Source organism: Lampetra planeri, chromosome 24, assembly GCF_965212315.1.
Source record: "Lampetra planeri chromosome 24, kcLamPlan1.2.h2, whole genome shotgun sequence".
Lineage (NCBI taxonomy): Eukaryota > Metazoa > Chordata > Hyperoartia > Petromyzontiformes > Petromyzontidae > Lampetra > Lampetra planeri.
In genome coordinates this window covers 9,272,452-9,292,090 of record NC_136130.1, presented here as the reverse complement: position 1 = coordinate 9,292,090, position 19,639 = coordinate 9,272,452, and the positions used below count along the sequence as shown (strand labels likewise).

The 19,639-nt window shown below is 46.5% G+C and overlaps 1 protein-coding gene across 3 annotated transcripts; it reads left to right on the top strand.

Moving 5' to 3' along the window:
• The first annotated feature begins 1,354 nt into the window (after window positions 1-1,354).
• On the top strand, window positions 1,355-19,608 carry LOC144726728 (uncharacterized). 3 transcript variants are annotated; one of them, XM_078605574.1, is made up of 16 exons: window positions 1,355-1,618; window positions 3,680-4,307; window positions 4,849-4,921; window positions 9,824-9,899; window positions 11,382-11,455; window positions 13,011-13,048; window positions 13,644-13,704; window positions 14,546-14,583; window positions 15,497-15,554; window positions 16,260-16,306; window positions 17,157-17,199; window positions 17,610-17,718; window positions 17,821-17,983; window positions 18,463-18,514; window positions 18,728-18,762; window positions 19,001-19,608. In XM_078605574.1, exons 1-16 carry the CDS (start codon window positions 1,613-1,615, stop codon window positions 19,012-19,014), a joined length of 1,515 nt encoding a protein of 504 aa, XP_078461700.1. In that variant the 5' UTR covers window positions 1,355-1,612; the 3' UTR covers window positions 19,015-19,608. The 3 variants fall into 3 exon arrangements, with proteins under 3 accessions (XP_078461700.1, XP_078461698.1, XP_078461699.1); XM_078605572.1 differs by having other exon boundaries at window positions 4,849-4,936; XM_078605573.1 differs by having other exon boundaries at window positions 1,356-1,618; window positions 4,849-4,936; window positions 15,500-15,554.
• The last annotated feature ends 31 nt before the right edge of the window (window positions 19,609-19,639 follow it).

Here is a 19,639-nt window from a genome sequence, read left to right as displayed (position 1 = left end):
TCTCTTTTCATATCTGTGATCAACGGTATACATTGTTGAAACATCGTCAGCTGCAACAGCGTCTGAAACCTCAACCATCGCTGTGTTTTTACGCGTGGGAGATTCCTCTTGGCAACGTGTCCCTGTTGCGACGCCAGATGCACACTGGACGGGTCTGCAAGGGTCGGTGGATCACGTAAAGATCTGTGAAATTCCCGTGGCAGTACAGCAACTGAGTTTGTGAATCGGTCTTGCGTGATATCCCCTCGTATGCTTGGTGTTTTTTCTCAAGGGAATCCCGTTTCCCGGCCCATGCAATGCACCCCTTATTACAAGAGTAATTGGCCAAACATTCCCAGGATTTTTCCGACAAGGTATTTGGGGGTCAATGAGATTTTCCTGTTTAAGGACAACAACAAGAACAACAAACAACACAGCAACAGAACAACAGCAGCAGCAGCAGGCTTATGAGTCGTGTTAGCAATATTCGCATCAGCAATAGTCGCATCAGCAATAGTCGCATCAGCAATAGTCGCATCAGCAATAGTCGCATCAGCAATAGTCGCATCAGCAATAGTCGCATCAGCAATAGTCGCATCAGCAATAGTCGCATCAGCAATTGCAGCGTCGACAACAGCAGCCGCAACCAACGTAGCATCGGGATTGCTCAGGGGTCGTCAACCCGCACGACTCCGTGATGTTATTTACGAAGGACCACCACCGCCTCGTATTCACCAGCACGGTCCATTGCGGCTCTTAAAAACGTTGACAGATTTATTTTTTATATATACCGAATTCGAACAAACATTTTACTTCTCTTTGTTATTTTGATTGCCGACCCCTGGGCTAGGCTGCAGCAGAAGCGGATACAGAAACAGCAGCAACGTTGTAGCCGTAAAAGTATCATAATCATTCAACCTGACCAGTCATCATCAGCATCAGCAGCAGCAATAGCATAGGCAGCATCAGCAGCAATATCATAAGCTACATCGGCAGCAGCAGCAGCAATAGCATAAGCTACATCAGCAGCAATAGCATAAGCTACATCAGCAGCAATAGCATAAGCTACATCAGCAGCAGAAATAGCATAAGCTACATCGGCAGCAGCAGCAGCAATAGCACAAGCTACATCAGCAATAGCATGAGCTACATCAGCAATAGCAATAGCATAAGCTACATCAGCAGCAGCAATAGCACAAGCTACATCAGCAATAGCATGAGCTACATCAGCAATAGCAATAGCATAAGCTATATCCACAGCAGCAATAGCATAAGCTACATCCACAGCAGCAATAGCATAAGCTACATCATCAGCAGCAATAGCAGAGGCCACAGCATCAGCAGCAGCAGCACAAGGAAGAGACGTTTTGCTGCGCTGGCGTGGGCGGCGCCACGCACCCCCAACCTCCTGGCTCAGTCCCTTCACATCCTCCACTCAGGCTGTAAGCGACTCGGTGAGAGAGCGAGAGAGCGAGCGAGAGAGATCGCCTACATTTTTGGTTGGACGAGGGAGCGCGCAAGCTCTAAGAGCTACAACTTCAACAGAGAGGAGTCGAGGGAGCGAGGGAGAACGAGAAGAGAAAGCCTTTGAGCGCTTCGGAAGCGAAGACTCAAGGACACCCCGGGATCGGCCATGGCGGTAAGTAAGGGACGAAGAATGGCAATGTTTGGAGCAGTGGTTCTTCCAGTGGTTCTTCCTTAACCTTTACTGTAGCTTTTCACCCCTTTGGTTCTTGATGAAACAAAGTACTTGTGCTTAACTTGTCCGTGCTTAACTTTACCTTCGACAAAAAAATCAGGCCGTGTCTCGCAACCCCCCCCACCCCCCAGATGGAGCATCTCGCACCCCCAGGTTCAGAAGGACCGCTGGTCTAGAGCCAAAGAGATGTTGCGGAAGTTGATTCAGCGCGTGCGTGTTTCTTTGATCGGATCTTACGAGTTACATCAGCGGTGGGCGATTTGTAACTCAGATGCCCTCCGAGAATCCGTTAATAATGATACACGAAAGCCTTACTGAGTCTCAATGCCCCTTTGAAGGAGGGTCGTGCTACATTGGAATGTTTGGACAATTTTATTTTTTGCCGCACGAGAGTTTTGGAGGAAATCGGAAGACGCGGAAAACAATAAAGTAATAAAAAGTTAAAAGGATGTAGCAGACACAAACGCGCTACACAGGTTAATTTAAGAATCCATCGCTGGAACTGCTGCTAGCTTTTAGCCCAAACCTCTAACGCCACCTGGTACAGTACTCCCAGTCACGCTCCTGTGGAGGTGCGAGGCAGACTCGCGGCTTGTTGGGCTTCCGAGATCCAACGAGACGAGGCCATTCCGGGTGAACCGGCGTAAGCCGTGCGCGACAAAAGGTTGGGAAACAAGGCGGTCGGCGCTTAATTATAAATGGATCAATAAATACGTAAAAATTGTTTTTATGTAATTTTTAGTGGCAGAGGCCGTATTACTATGTTCGTGATGAAATCCGAATTGTTGGTTACAGAAGCAGTGGGATTTTAGTTTTCTATTTTTTTATAATATTAATTCACATTGTCTGGTTCGGGCGCGTCCATATTTACAGAGGTCGTCCGGAATGTTTGTTTCAACTTTTTTTTATCCAAAATAAACACGCGAGGGATGGGGGAAAAAAGATGAGGGGTGAGGGTTGCTAATCCCTAATGAATGAACTTCAAATGTTGTGCCATGGCCCAGATATTAATATACAATACCATACCTCGCAACGTAGAAGCACAGGACAGCACACCAAGCAATGTTGCTATCCTCTGCTGGCCGGCAACCGTCGCCTCCCCCCGCACATATTGGATTGAATCATTGCTGCTTATCAAATAATGATGAATTATTTCTGCTCACAGACAAAGATCCCCCATTTAGCCTTAACAGACTGTTGGGGTAAGTGCTGTTAGCGCGCACCTATGAAGGCCCGGCATTGGGGTACACGATGGGGTGGGTGGCCAACACCACGCCTTTGTCTCCCCGGTGGTGATGTTTACACATCACACCAGGTACTCATTTGACTTACGAGGGGCAAACGGTAGTACTAGAGAGATGTCTCTGGCACCCATGACACTAGCCACGACACATTGCTAAGACTGTATGCGATTTTACTTCCAAATACAAATTTTAAACACGGTAAACGCCACACCTCTACTCGCAGCTGCCGGGGTATATGGACACAACGAATCATTGATTCTCACACGCACAATGTGACGGATGCCTCTTCAGTGTCACAATCGATCTACGGTGGCGAGATGTTGGGCGCCACGGTGGCGAGATGTTAACTACCTCGCCTGGTATACAGGAGGTCGTGGGTTTGATCCCGACCCTGACGCCTGCTGTATATTTGGAGTTTGCGTGTCTCTCTCCCTCCCTGTGGTCACGTGGATTTTTCTCCGGGTCCTCCGGTTTTTCCCTCCACATTTGTAAACATGTGTTTAGAGTATTTAGCCGATATAAATGTCCACGTGATGAGCCGCTCAGTTTGGCTATCATTTGTGGCCAGGTCGCTTCTGAAAAACAGCTACACAACTCAGTGGGCCTTGCCTGCCGAAATAAAACTAGTTGGCTAGATAGTTCGTTAGTTCGATCCTCATCACTTGGTTGCTGCAGCACCGAATTCCGGCTAATGACATCCACGATGTCCTTTGTTTGTGCTTTTTTTTGGTGGGCACGTGCGGAAACCGAATTCAAGGACTTCCGCAACATTCGCAACATCTTCAACGCCCCGCCTTCCGTGCCCCCCAAAGCCTCCCCCAAGGTAAACCCAGGTCCGGGGGGGGCCAACTCTGCCACCCTCCGGAGCCCGCGCCCCGCGAACCCCTCCATCCCCTCCCAGGCGAAGGGACTCGGTGAGAACGGCGGCTGCTCCAAGGCGTTGGACCGGACCAAGAAGCCGGAGGAGCTCATCGGCACCTATGACCACGGCGTGATGCACCACGATGTCGGCGCGGGCAAGGTGAGGAAGAACACCTACGTTTTTCAAGGCGCTGTCGCCGACGCCGCATCTCCCAGCTCGGCAATACCCAAGCCCCCTCAGCTGCCAAAACGCCCGTCGGTGCGCCACCACTCCCCGTGCCCGCTTCCGCCGGAGCCGACCTCGCAGCGCGCCTGGCGACCCGGTGCGGGACAGGCGCCGCTCGTCAATCGTCCCTCCCCCAGCTCCCCGTGTCCTCCCGAGGTCGCCAGAACATCGAGCGAGTCTCCCACCGCCGGGAGCAGAGGGGAAGGGACGCCCCAGAGGAGGAAGCTGCCCTCGAAGGCCCAGCTGGGACCGCCGCCCGCCAAGCCCCCGCGACCGCCCGGCGGACTCAACTATACAGGTTCGACTCCAGCGGATGTTGGTGCGCACGGTATTCGCGACATTCTTATATCGCGGGGATACCGTGGAGGTGATGTTGCACCCGTGGGTTTTTTCCCCAATGAGGTTATTTTCAAGTGAGTTTCAAGCCTGGCGAATTTGGACCATGATGCCGGCACGCACGGCTTACTCTCTTTCGATTAACTCGCGGGATCTCTCGCGTCCTCTGTGAAGCAGACGGCTTTTATATATTTGGTCAATACAGCGGCAGTAATCACAATCAGGGCGGTAGCTGGCTCAAACCGTGCACCCCCGCTGCAAGCATCTTACAATCTTCATAATCTGTTAAAAGGCAACCCAACGTCTCACTCTGTGCTTGAATAAGTCTTCGGTAGTTGTTGCGATTCTGGCAAGTGGGCTCCATCTCTATGTGCGTGGCGCTGGCCACCCACCCCCTCGTGCGCCGTCCTGGCCATCATAGGTGCTGCTCGCTAACAGCACTTGCCCCAACAGTCTGTTAAGGCTATACGGGGGGGGATCTTTGTCTTTGTGTGACCATGCAGTGTCCCCCGTGGTACATGTTCCCGTGTCGGCGCGGCCACCACGTCAGGAGGCCGCGGTGGAGCATCCGGAGCTGTACGTAGATGTGGTGTGAGTATGAGTGCAGCCATCAATGATGATCCCCCGTGTAGCCTTAACAGAGTGTAGGGGCAAGTGCTGTTAGCGAGCACCTATGAAGGCCGGCACGGCACACGAGGGCGTGGCTGGCCAACACCACGCCCGGCCGCCTTTGTCTCTCCAGTGGCGATGTTTACATACCGCACCGGGTACTCATTTGAGGCCGAGTCGACCTAGGGGAGGCCCAGGACCGGTTAAGATAATCGTCACTGGTGTTGGCCGTGAGCGTGAATCGAACTCGTGGCGGCAGGTTCGTAGTGCAGCGCGCTAACCGCTACACCACGGCTCCCCACTACCAGCCATTAATGAACACATACACAGACGCAATGTTTATTTGCTACCAAGTGAGAAACCCCAAGGGCATTTTACCAAATCAACTTTATAGCGCCCGATTCCATGAGCGCTCAGAAGCTAATGGTGCATTGTGGCAAATAAATATGCCTGCGATTCTTTCTTTTAACTCGAGAGCTAAGAGGAGCAGTACAGGAATGATCACCAGTACGAACGATCACCTTCTATAGTTCACGAAACGACACCAAAGGTGCCCCCCAAAGCTGGTATTGTACTTGGAGTGATCGTCGTGCGTGTACTGTTGTATGTTTTTGAATTCCGAACGGTGCAGTGCGGTGGAATGGCCTTTTACTGAAGTGACCCTCAATGATGTTGGCGATTAAAGTTGTGAAACCTGTGGCTGCATGGAGGGGTTTTTTTTTTTCTCACGTAAATTGGGGAAAAACTAATGTTGCTTCCTTGTTTTTATTGAAGCACTCCGTACTTTCCGCATTCTTATTTCAAGACACCGCCAAACTCGTTTTATAATCTATATAATCTGTAACACGTAGGCTTTTGCGACCAATATCATCCATAATACAAGTTTTCTTTTTGCGTTAGATTGCGTAAATATGATTACTGGAGAAACGTTGTACTCGGATTGTAAATATTGCGAATTGCCATGTTCAGTTTATGTGACAAACCTTACTAATTGGCTGTGTCGGGTGGTGGTGGGTTTAACGACACATTTATATTGGCTTATGTGTGATATAATCGTCCACGCCATCTGCCCGAGTTTCATATTCTCACGTGTACATGAACAAACGTGCCGCGGTTAGACAGACGGAACAGAAGACGGTATTTATATTTATTAAGCGAGAGATTAAATGTGACAGACCAAGGCAGCTGCGTGGGAATTATTATTTGTTTTTTTTGCCTCTAATTGTCTTCCGATTGTACGCTCATTGCCATGTAATGAGACAAGGAGATAGTGTTATTTTGTAAACCGTGAAACGATATTGAAGTTAGTAGGGGAGTTTGAGTGGCATGGTCGGCTACGTACGGTGTGAAATAAGTTCTACATACATACATATGTAGTGTTGTAAAGGACGGACTCTAAACTTCTTTATGGCACACACTGTTTATTATCTTAATACACAGTCCCTATCACACTAAGGGGTATATGGTCCCCTCACCCGTTACCCTCAGAAGGTACAAGCCTCCGGACCTTGCAGGCTATCTACTCTCGCTGCTATCCCAGCGTCCTCTGGCTGGACCTAGGGGATCTCTCCCCGACCACTGGTTACTCTGAGCCCGAGCCCTGATAAGGGCTGGAGGGCTTGGTCCAGGGTCCTAGCTGTCTTCGGCCGTCTTGGGTCTTCGTGTAGCAGAACTCCTCCAGAGCTCTCAGCGCTCTGGCTTTTATACGTGTTCGTGGCCGGGTTGGCCAATCCCCGGCCACCTTGTGGGACCCTCTGATTGGTCCTTCCCAATCTGGCGTTTAGATCCTGCCTCACCCCATTTGACCCTGACCGTTTGCTTGAGCGGGAAACCCTTGTTTACGATCCGCTCTCTCACACTTTGCGAACAGCGAGTAGTTAACACCACTACACATACATGGGGTGCGTGGATGGGGGAAGATGATCGAGATGAGTTGAGTGGGACCAGCGCATGAGCTGACTCTCTTGAGAGCAACAGTTGCCCCCCACCTGCCAACCCCTATGATAATAAGGAATAATAGTCATACTCGTAATAAATCTTGACTTAAAGCTTTCGTGACTGCAGGGATTCATCTTCTTGGTTCTTTCGGTAAAGTCACGTAGAATGGAAATAATAAAATAATAAAAATAAAACATCATAAAATAATTCTCACGACGTTTCGGCCACAACGCAAGCAGCCGTCCTCAGGTGAAGAACAGGTCTGTCGGAAAGACAGCGTCTGAATGAACACCACCAAGCTTGGCAGCGTATATTTTATATATATGAATGAACACCACCAAGCTTGGCAGCGTATATTTTATGTCTTTCCGACAGACCTGTTCTTCACCTGAGGACGGCTGCTTGCGTTGTGGCCGAAACGTCTTTTTATTCTTTTATTATTTCCATTCTACGTGACTTTACCGAAAGAACCAAGAAGATGACCCAACAATACTTATTCCTAATGGAAATTATTCACCAAGGAGTGCCTTCCCTCAAACATCTCAAGACTCGCTTGCTCAGGAGGCTCCTGCATTCAAATGTGGCGACGAGACCAGTTCGGCTCATGAGAGTTTGGCATGGGAGATTTAAACAAGTATAACCCGTAAAAACAAAATTTTCACTATACATCCTTTATATGCGTGGCGGCTAGAGTCCTCTCGTCCTCTGGCTTGAGATGGCTGCCACCTATGGGTCAGATGATTGCATGGCAGCATTAAGCAATTGGTAATTAAATAAAATATTTTTGTCCTAAAAAGTGTAAAATTTTGGGAAAAAAATTTCACGAACATTAATTGTCACGCACAACAAGTCTGTGTGGAAAATGTCAGCTCGATTGGATCACGGGAAGTGGGTTAAAAAATGACCGAAAGATTTGCACGGTCCTAAGCAAGCAAGCAAGTGAACTTAATATAAAGGATTTTAAAAAAACTGCAGCGCCCCGAGAAAACCCACGGGAGCATACGAGGACATGAGGCGATGCCCGGAACTGAAATCTCCTGGTCACATTTTGCAGCCTCGGCACCTGAGAAATCTCTTGTGGTCGCCCGTTCGAGTATGAACCAGGCTTCACAATTCCCCCCACCCCCCGAAATCTTGACGAGATCGGGCCTGCATTTTGAGTGATTCCCTAAAAACGTTCTTGAAATCCACGCTCGCAGGCGTGTACATACAGTATGCGCCAATTGCACTGGAAAAATCCCGCAGCACAAACACCACCCCCGTTGAGGTGTTTTGCGATGTAATACTGGCCATTCCGCGCGTTACATTATTTCTGTGCGGTCAAGCGGTTCGGCTACAGCCTTACCGCGTTGAAGAGAAGCCGCCGGTGGCATTGGCCAGCCTTCGCAGAGTTGAGCGGAGTTTTTTTCTGCTGCAGAATTAACGCTGCGGCTTTTAACACCCCAAAAGGGTGTCGAGTCAATGAGCGTTAAGGTGATTTTCCGCTCAAATGAGCATTGAGGCAGTGCTCATGTCCTTCTTTACAGCCGAGGTGGGTTGGTAGAAACTCTACATTCAAACTGCTGACTTCCCCACAAAATCATACTCGTTTTATTGACCCCTCCGAGGGGCTGAGTCAAAGCACCCCCCTCCACCCCACCAGGATTTGAACTCGCAACTTTCTCATTTGCGAGCGGCTCTGCTCCGCCGTTGAGCCAGTGTCACCATGATGTTTATCGGTTGCTGTTCTACTACTCGACTCATCGGGGTAACATGAAAATAGTTTGAGAAGGGACAAAAAAAAAGTAGCCTCACCTCCGTTTCCCCCGTGCGCCGCTGGACGGGAGGTGATGGGTGGGGGAGGGGCTTGGTGACATCGACATCGCCAGCCGCGTCACTCTGGGCGTGGCTTGTCGAGGGGTTTCCTGCCTTCAGGAGGCAGGGTGTGGTGGGGGGCAGGGTGTGGTGGGGGGTAGCCTCCTTTTTTTTTAAACGCCCTGACTAATCGGCCACGACTCCACCGTGTGTGTGCTATGAAGAAGGGCAATAGCCCGAAACGTTGCCTATTGTGCACTTGTTATTTTTAAGGCAGCGCGAATGACAAATTCGTTGAGGTTTTTCACGAAAGAAATTCGTTAAGAGTTTTTTGTCAATCAATCGGCTTAATGGAGTAATCGTCCCAGCTATAGTTGTGAGTACCTCGCCCCCCTCCCCCCAAGCTAAGTGCGTCACTGAAGTCGTGACCGCTATTTGAGCTGCATATTTTAATCATTCACAGCCTGGATATTACAATAACAGGGCATAACCGTAACATTTTTTTTGGATGAGCGTAGGCGTGTGTAGGTGTGTTGAGTAGTGGTGGAGCGATGGTTAGCGCACTGTGCTTGGTATATAACAACCTTGGTTTGATTTCCTGCTCAAGATAACATCGGGGGTGAGTAATACCTGAAAACTCTGGATCTCTCTCCAAGGTCGATGACCTTGTGTGGTGTGTAAATATTAGCACTGGAGAGACAAAGGCAGTCGCGCATGGGTGCTGGCCACCACCACTGCCTTGTGAGCCGTGTCAGTCTTAATAGGTGCTCGCTAACAGCACTAGCTCTGACAGTATATTAAAGACCGCGTGGGGGATCTTGACCTTGTAGATGTGCATGTAATTCGGCAGTTTGTGTATGGAGGTGAGTGTATATTATATGGGTTGAACTTCTCACTCAATACTTTCTCTGGTGGGCTGGTCAACTGGAGGAGGCACGTAACTCGTAGTCACAGCCATAGAGAAAGGTATTTCTGGACGTGGGGCACCTGGCGAGGAAATATTTTCCGAGTCATAGGACCGGATAGATCTGGCTGAAATTAGCCCCCTGGGTGTAAATGTAGGTGGGCGTCTGTGTATATTCGCATGCACGCACACAAACGTTTCAACATTGATGTCTGCGCCAATTTCCTCCGTAGGCCGCCGAATGACGAGGACATCTACGACGACGTGGTACCGACAGGGCATGAAGAGGAAAATGAGGACAACGAGGTGGTGAGCATTTGCACGTTATCATCATCAGCTACGGTCAATTCACTGCTGGATGAACGCCTCCCCAAGTCCGTGCTGCCTCCAACAGAGTTCTGGGAAATGACGTTCCACCCAGCACCTGCGCGTGGGCTGATTTTGATCTCTCCGTCTTCGCTGTTGATGTCCTCTTGGGCACTTTCCCTCCCTTTGGTTTGCCATTCTGTTGTCAGTCTTGTCCACGAGCCATCATAGATTCTCACGACTTGTACTGTCCCAAGTCCACTTGACTGTTTTGTGGTCGAGACTGACGAGTGGCAGTTGCAGGACACTTTGGTGAAGTTTAGTAAAAAAAGAACGTGAATCACCCGGCATGAGATGGCATCCATCCATCAGTGGGTAACAGAGAGGCCTGTACGGTTTTTTTTTAGTTTATAATTTAGAGACCATCTTCGGAGGACACCTGGGTTTAAATTAAAATGAAACGATAAACCCTGAAACTGTGTGTAATGAAGCATAAGTCTTGTGTGGGCGGAAAGAATGTGGCCGGACTGGAATACCGATATGAAATTGTCGTACACCGTTTTGCATATCGTGCGCTCGTGCGTGGAGATTAGAAGAAAAGTGCAGAATACTGCACAGCTTTTTTCATGGATCTCCACGTGTACATGAAATGCATTTAAAAGCGTGAGTGCCTCGCTATAGCTCGCGTGAGGGGGTTTTTAAACACAGCTGCCGCTTTGCTCTCTGAAAGGGAAAGAATCGTCTGACTTTCAGTCGAGAACCTGTAAAAAAGAATAATCAATGTTTTCCACGTGCAAATCAGTAACGCAGTTGGACGGGTTTATCTCTTGGTGGCCTCTCCAGTGCGTAAATGTGAAACGTCTAACCTGAGTTGCACGCAGAATTTGTGGATATATCGGTCGTGTTTCACCGTCTTCACACTCCTATGAATTGCCATGATTAAAGAATAGTTTCGATTTAAAGCTTTCGTGACTGCAGGGATTCATCTTCTTGGTTCTTTCGGTAAAGTCGCCTCGACAGACCTGGTTTTCACCTGAGGACGGCTACTTGCGTTGTGGCCGAAACGTCGTGAGAATAATTTTATTATGTTTTATTTTTATTATTTTATTACTTCCCTTCTACGTGACTTTACCGAAAGAACCAAGAAGATAAAGAATAGTTTGTTTTTAATGGTGAATGTAATGCCTCTGGTGGCTGCAGATTTCACTTGAACCACTAATGGGAATTGGAAGTAACGTACAGTATTATCACATGCACAGTTACAAGGCGTGTATCGGGAGCAATATCTACATGAGTGTGTGTGCGTGAGGTGAGCTGATGCGGTGTGTAAACATCAGCATCATGAGAGACAAAGGCGGCTGGAGGTAGTGTTAGCCACTCCACCCCCGAGAGCGCTATTCCAGCCTTAATAGATGCTCGCGTCCCGCACTTGCCCCCGCAGTCGATGCCGGCTACATGGAGGATTCTTGTATTTGTTTGTCGCAGGTGCCAAGTGATAAATATTTCCGGAGGCGTGAGGGGAGCGGGGATTACGATGACATCGTGAGTCCTAGCAGAGGGTAAGGGCAAGGCATTGGGTCCGGACCCCTGTGCATATAATACACGTATGCACTCACCCAATTGACAGCAGTGAAGTGACGTAAAATGACATGGAATAACTAGCGGTTACTATTGTTGTGATTATTTTGGGGAAGGCACGACCGTACACACCGTTAAGAGTTAGCAAACCTCTCGACTCGAAACACAGTTGAAAAATTATGATGGGTTGCTGCACACGTGCGTTTATCGGTAAAATACGAAAACATTACCCTTTGGTTCTTTCTGTAAAGTCACGTAGGTAGGAAAATAATAGATCACGACGTTTCGATCGCAACACAAGCAATCGTCATCAGGTGGGACAACCACAGCAAGAAAAAACTGCTGCCTAATTCAGCAGTTTTTTCTGAGAAAAAAAACTGCTGCCTAATTCAAGTTTTTTTATGCTACTTCAGCAGATTTTTCTTGCTGTGGTTGTCCCACCTGATGACGATTGCTTGTGTTGCGGTCGAAACGTCGTGATCCATTATTGTTTTACCCACGTGATTTTACCGAAAGAACCAAAGAGTATGGATTCCTGCAGTCACGAAAGCTTAAAATCAAGAACAGAAACATTAGTTTTGCGGTGCCAATTCTCGGACCTTTAACAGGCGGCATCAAGGGGGATATCACTTAGACTACTATTAAGACTAAACTAGTTTTTATTCTACCAGGTAAGGCCCACTGAGCTATATAGCTCTTTTTTTTAGATGCAACCTGGCCATAAATGACCGCTGAACGAAGTGGCTTATCACGTGGACATGTATAGCAATAGCCAAATACTCTAAACGTGTGTTGATTCTAAATGTGGAGGGAAAAACCAGAGGACCTGGAGAAAAATACACGCGACCACGGGGAGAACATTCAAACTCCAAATATACAGCAGCAGGCGTCAGGGTCAGGATCAAACCAACGACCTCCTGTATACCAGGCGAGGTAGTTAACATCTCGCCAACGCGGCGACCAACATCTCTCCACCGTGGATCGATTGTGACACTGAAGGGGCATCCGTCATATTGTGCGTGTGGGAGTCAATTATTCGTTTTTACTCATACCCTTTGAAAAGATGTCTCTGATTGGGGGGGGGGGCACTGATGTTCATTATGGGGGGCACTGTCACCCGTAGATTGTCCTATAGAATCCCTAACGGTGTATAGTTAGGATAGGTAGAAGAACCTCCAATGTGCAAATGAGCAACTTGGCACCTGGGTGTTTTAATAAAAATGTATTTTATTGATCCAGTAAAGCCCAAACTCTTATTTAGGACAGCCGTGTTACATCGGGATGTTTGGGAAATTACACTTTGGAGTGTTTGGCACGAGGGAAGAAACCAGGGAATGTGGAGACAAACATGAACACACCGGAGGGGAACCACTCGAATGGATTCACGATACCCTCACTGCACTGCCATCTCCTGGCCAACTCGCAGCCCAGACCGACATTCCAGTGCAGCCTCTCATCCCTATAGTTACTAGGCCCAAACCCCCTGCTTGGCTTTCGATGGCCAAACCGATCCATGATCGTTGTCTCTGCCCACAGGCCTGCAATGTGCGGTGACATCAAGGACTCTGCGCGTGGTGGGTGATACCAATCGTCTTCTTACCGCACCATCTTTGTCAGATAGCAGCCAATGTGTAATAATGATGATGATGACACGTGGTGATCAGTGTTACAAGTTAAACAACATATTCAGAGCTGGTAATCAAATACAATTTATGCTGAGGTTTGTTTTTTCTCTCCACACACATAGTTGTTTACAGTGGTAATTATATAGATGTATTGAAGACCTTATCCAGTAAAATTTACTGGTTTGTGTTTTGTTTATTGTTATTAGTCATCAATGGCAAAGAGTTCCCGTCACTGTTCCAATGAGGTGACCCTGTATCAGTGGTAGAAATTCCACGTTACTCTGGCGGGAGCTAGGCAATCGGATATTAAAACGACCCAGGTAACTGAATATGGTAGGGACCACCTAAATGGATATCACACCAAGAATACGGAAGTGGGAATTTCACCCATTGAATTATTGATCTTTGATGAGTCGCTTACAGCGAGTTTAGCATAATTGGGCTTTAGGACAGAGCTGTTGGGATGCACCGATTTTTTTAAACAGCTTTCTTGCTCTGCTGGTGACCTTAAATATGCACTTGTTTTTCCTAACGAAAATTAAAGGCCACCCTGCTCACCGGGAGAGTGGGGAATACGATGATGTCATGCTGCCGGAAAGCACTGGGTATGATGAATCAACATCACTCGCATCCTGTGTGTGCATACGGCTTACTATCGGTTATTTATAAGATTCGAGGGTTGCCGAGGAATCGCAATACGACAACATATCGTACGATATAGGGTCCACGATAACGCTATTAACTGTTTTTGCTAAATATTGTGACAGTTGCTCTCTTTTTATCGTCTTATTTTTATGGGTAATTATTTGGGAAATAATCACAATTCAAAAGAAATATGTTACCACTGCTATACACTTACTAGCTTTAGGCTGAGGTGTGAAAACCACAGCAATACATTTAAAAAAAAAATTATTGCTGTGGTTTTCACACCTGATGATGATTGCTTGTGTTGCAGTCGAAACGTCGTGAGAATTTTATTGTTTTATATTTTTATTATTTTATTGTTTCCCTTCTACCTGACTTTACCGAAAGAACCAAGAATATGAATCCCTGCAGTCAAGAAAGCTTTAAACCATGGTATCTACTTAAGGACATGATTCAGGAAGCGCTTTCACTCGAGATCTGAGCTGAATGCAATTGCCAGCAAAAGGTTGTGAGATCACTCTCCAACAACAACAGCACCGGCGGTGGTGATGCTGCTGTTGAAGCAGTAATACATCACGGTCGTTCAATCCACGTGACACTTTTATTAATTGGCTGTGTCCTGTGGAGGAGGGTTTTACAACACATTTTTACTCATTGGTTTTTTCGGTAAAGTCACGTATGTAGAAATAAAATAGAATTTAAAGAAATAAAAGTAAAATATAATTTCTGCAGTCACGAAAGCTTCAATCCTAGATAATAACATACAGTATTTTTTATTTACGCAACCTAACCCCCCCACAGCTTCATGGATAACAATGACGGTTACTTCACCGTGGGAGGTGAGTGGGAATCTTAACATCTCATTCCTCACCTGAACCTATTCCCGTTCTGAGACGTCTGCAGGTTGCAGGGAGGAGGGTGCCGTTCACCACTGAACCTCAGAATGCACAAGCGGTTAGCATGAATACTCTTTGTTTTTTTCGGTAAAGTCGCGTAGGTAAAACATTTAAATAAATTAAATCACGACGTTTCGGGCACGACACAAGCGTCCTTCTTCAGGTGGGGACAACTTAGCGAAAGCACACCGCTTAAGTGGTGAAAGCACACCGCTTAAGTGTGTGTGGACACACTTAAGTGTGTGTTTTCGCTAAGTTGTCCCCACCTGAAGATGGATGCTTGTGTTGTGCCCGAAACGTCGTGATTTAATTTATTTTAATTTTTTACCTACGCGACTTTACCGAAAAAAACAAAGAGTATGAATCCTTGCAGTCACGAAAACTTCAAATCTAGAATTAGTTAGCATTTACTTAATTCAGAGGCATAGCGCTGCTGTTTTTAAAAGTGATTTTGCTCACCACAGAGAAACGGAGCGAAACACGACCGCACTCTATGATAGCTGGTGCCAAACTGTGCCACACAGCCTCCCCCATTGCCTTGTGGGTGCTTCGGTACCGATCAAGTTATTTGATTTTAGTTTTCCTTCCGATTCCGTTCCAATCGGAAGAAAAACTCGTGACGTACGTGATCGTACACGTACGTCATCGGAATGGGAAAGGGTTAAAACGACATGCAGGGTCCATCAGATATCAGTGAGCCAGTAAGGTTTGTCACGTAAACAAAACGTGCCACTTACTTACCAAATGCACAATTGCAAAAATAAAGATATGCAAGTACGTTTATATTGTGCACAGTATGCGACACATGCAGACGTGAGCTCGCTTCTTTTATATGCACGGTCCTTCCTTGTGTTAGCAGAGTGCAATGAGGAAATCTACGATGACATTGACAACTACTGTTCCACGGAAGAGAGGTGAGGCTCACGAACCACAAGTTTGCGCACGTATGATTTGTCTGCGTAGGTCTCGATGCCCTGTCGGTGACAACCAAGTTATGAAAGGTTAGCTCCATGTTTTTCTTCGAGCCGATGTCGCATTCCTCGTTAGGTGGCAGGACTTTGCAGTGGAAAACACTGAACAGGCATCGCGATTGGCATTCCAGTCACTCCATAGAATGTGTGCATGCCATTTTGCCAATCCATTGCCGGATGAGGGCCTCCCAATACCATGTGGGTCGTGGAGATGATTTTACTATATTCCACCATGATGCCCAGCGTGGGTTGCTAAAGGTGGGGAGCATAGACGCGGGAGCATAGGTAGTACAGTACAATTGATTTGCTGTACTGCCTTGTTGGTGCCCTGCAGTAACCTACGTGTACCTTAATGCAGGTAGGAACAACAGGTTCCACACTGCCCACCAGGGATTATTTGTCTGTCTGTCGTGAATATTTGCCTGTCGTGCACGAATGCGCTGTCCAACCAAGTTCCTACCTGCCCACTCCGAAGGAACGTGTTCGCCCGTCCAAGTCTGAAACCTGCTTAGCTCGATGTTATCGGGCACATTAGGTAACTTGGTCATAGGCCAACACCGATTACTCATTAATATCGCTTTGAATGACTGTTTATTTTGTGTTGTTTCTTCCTCCTTGTGTCTTTTCACTCCACGATTCCCCCAACAGTGACTCTCATCCAGACTGTGGTATGATGTACTGGCCTGATGGAGCAGGTAATTAAATACATTTTAATATTTGAATGCCTCACAAAGAGTCTCAATACAATTTTCTAAACGAGTGTAATGCATTAGGATATCCGGCCCAATTAATTTCCAAGGTGTGTGTAGAAGGAAAAAGAGAGAAACCTGTGGACAGCCTGTATACACAGTGGTGAGATGTTCTCACCTGGGATACAGGAGGTCGTGGGTTCAATCCCGACTGTATATTTGGAGTTTGCGTGTTCTCCCTGTGGTCGCGTGGACCTTTTCTCCGGTGTCCTCCGGTATATCCCCACCACATTTAGTATCGACACGCGTTGAGAGTATTTGGCTGCTATACATTTCCACGCGATAAGCCACTTCGTAGAGGCATCATTTGTGGCCAGGTCGCTGCTGAAAAAGAAATCTATATAGCTCGGTGGGCCTTAACCTGGTAAAAAAAAACAATTTAAGTTCGTAGTTCGACCATGAGGGGACAACACTCAAAAATAGGTTCATGGACCCGCTTGCTTTAACAATCATTTTCTAATTCGAGCACGCAGTTGGTTGGGGGAGGCCTTTAAGAAATTGGTATCTTTGCGGTTAAGCGCTGGATATGACAGGGTTGCTGGCTCCAATATATCGGGCATGGAGGGAAATGAGAATATTTCTATCGAGAGCACTCCTGCAGCAGTGAGACCGTGCCTATATCAACCAATACACGATTGCACACTTGGTCTTTTCGTTTATATCCATGCTGTAATTTGAGGTTTCTCTTGTACTGTTTACACATTTGCGGTTGTTTTGATTAACTTATTCAAACGCTGGTCTTTGTCTACAACCCGGCACTTTTCAAAAGGTTCATCACTTTTGTTTGTCTCGACAGGCGCCGATGCTCATGCGCCCACAAACTCGGCTCACTCCCAGGGGTACGTACGTACCCACACTAGAATCACCTGTGTAACGCAGCGAGCACCGAGGCATAAACAATTACTGCCGTGGACATACTGCTTGCTGTAGGCGTTTCAGGTTGTGCTGTATATCTGGTTTTGGGATGTTAGTCTTTTGGTGCCGAGAGCTTCAAGGAACATGGAGTGAAACGTCAGATATCCTGATCATAATCGGTGTCTTTTAGACTGGAGGAATCCGATGAGCTATGAAGCTTTTTGACAGATGTCCAGTACATCAATGGTACAACTTGAAAATACAACAGTTGTACGATGCATTTGTACAGACTTTTGTCGATGCACTGCTTCATTGACGAGGGTCTTCTCCCGCCCTGTGGGACGGACACATTTTAAATAGCCATTCTGGAACATGGGTGGACGTGACTGCACAGGGCACGTGACAAACCCATGGCTGACTGGAGGAAGGCCAAGGAACGACAACCGGATAAGAGGAGCAAGACTGGGAACAAGGAGTTGCTGCAGCTACAGAAAAAGTTCAACGTAAGCTCACCAATGCTATCAGTGCTTGAATTGTTTTATTCTGGTTCCGTTCCCATGACGTAGGAAAAACTAATGACGTACAATTTAATTTCTCACGGACAGGTGCATCTGAGCGAGGACAGTCCCGTGATGTGTTGCGCGGAGGTGATCCAGCCCAAGTCACGCGCCCTCAAGAAACTCGAGCTCGCCGTGGCCATAACAGACGCAATAGAGATCCTGCACTTGACAGACGAGTACGCGATCTGCCGGAACCAGCACGGAAAGTGTACGTGTATGCGCTTTCATGGCCAGTGACAATTAGGTACCATCTCGGTGCATTGTTCACCCATCCCTTAATAGGCATTCTGGGTTTACTATACGTGATATTGCTTATTTTTACAGGACTCAACATCTCAAAATTAAGGGCATGTGAATATTGATGGAAGCAGCGAACCAACAGCAGCATGAGATACTGCTGTGTGGAAATGGCTTCCCCTACAATTCATGTTGCAAACTCTTTACCAGCATGACTTTGCTCATCCTTTTCCAGTGCCTCTTATATACAAGTTTCTGTACAGGGTATTGTGATGCAGCTAAGATGCCATATAATTCCAAATTGCTTGTTCATTTATCCTTGCCCAACTTGAAAATGGTCACCGTACAATCACAAATGTGGTAAATTAAAATCTTTACTCACCCCGGAATGTTTTTGCATTCTGACCACCGGCATTATGGAGAAGTGTTAATGATACCTTTCCTTTTCAGATGGCTATGTGCGCACTTGTCAACTGCACACGAGCAACGTGCAAGAATTGCAGTAAGTATCCTGTACTGGTGACGAATTGGCATGTTGTTTACGTGACAACCCTTACTAGTTGGCTGTCGGGTGGTGGCGGGTTTTAACGACACATTTATGCGATCTAACCCAAAAAAACCCGAGTAAGTATCCTCATTGGACAGTATATTGATTGAATAGCAAGTCGTCAATGGGTGTAGCCTAGCAGTGCTTTTAACGTACTTTGTTTTACAGGTCCAGTGAATTGTATGCGGACGTTGGCACATCATGTACGTATTATTCCCATCACATTAAAAACCAATACAGTATTAGACATGCAGAGCATATACTGGGAGATGTTCACCACAATCAACATTTCAAGTAAACATGGAACAATGTAACCGACGAGTAAAATACACCTTGTGATAAAGAAATATGGGAGACATTTAATTCTCCAGTGATCAAGTAGTATGTCATCTTTATCATACACATGTCATTCATTCTGATGTCTATGCTATTTGATTTCAGTCTATGACGTATGAACTTGGACTGAAGAACCAACTGGATGGATGCGCACTTTGTTACAATGCCGCTTTCCTCTAAAAGTATTTTCACAGCTTTAAACGGTTCTAATAAGTGTATACGTTTTAAAACACCATCCGAATATTTGTAAAGTTTTATAAGTGTTATATTTATGCAATTTTTTTAAACTTGCCCCTTAGAACTTAAATGAGGAATGTTTTTAAATAGAATTTCCCAACTCATGAAATTCACTATAAACTGCAATTTGGAACCATGTTCTCTTGTACTGTGGGGCGTAATAGAAAATTTCCACGCATGTTAAACTTTAAATATGCTTTATGTCCCTGAGAACATTCACAACTCCCACTTAGAATATTGGATTTACTCCAACACTTGTTAAGACTTAAGGTTGTGGTGAGAATTTTTGGGAGAGTTTTGCTACCATCACACATTAAGCTTGAAATTGAATGTTTTTGGTGATGGCAAGTTACTTGTAATTATATATTATACCAACTTGGGTAACAATTACTTAAGTATTGTAAACATATGTATATGCATTTACAGATATGAAAATGTAAACCACAGTAATGTAAAATAAAAGCAATACCACTCAACTTGCAGTTGTATGCAAAGGATCAGACGTGA

What these genes read in the sequence shown, in the direction of transcription:
- LOC144726728 (XM_078605572.1), top strand. An exon ending in ATCGTGAGTCCTAGCAGAGG is followed by an intron (nt 11,456 to 13,010) that starts GTAAGGGCAAGG and finishes CTCTGCCCACAG; the next exon opens with GCCTGCAATGTGCGGTGACA. An exon ending in AGCAACGTGCAAGAATTGCA is followed by an intron (nt 18,515 to 18,727) that starts GTAAGTATCCTG and finishes TTTGTTTTACAG; the next exon opens with GTCCAGTGAATTGTATGCGG.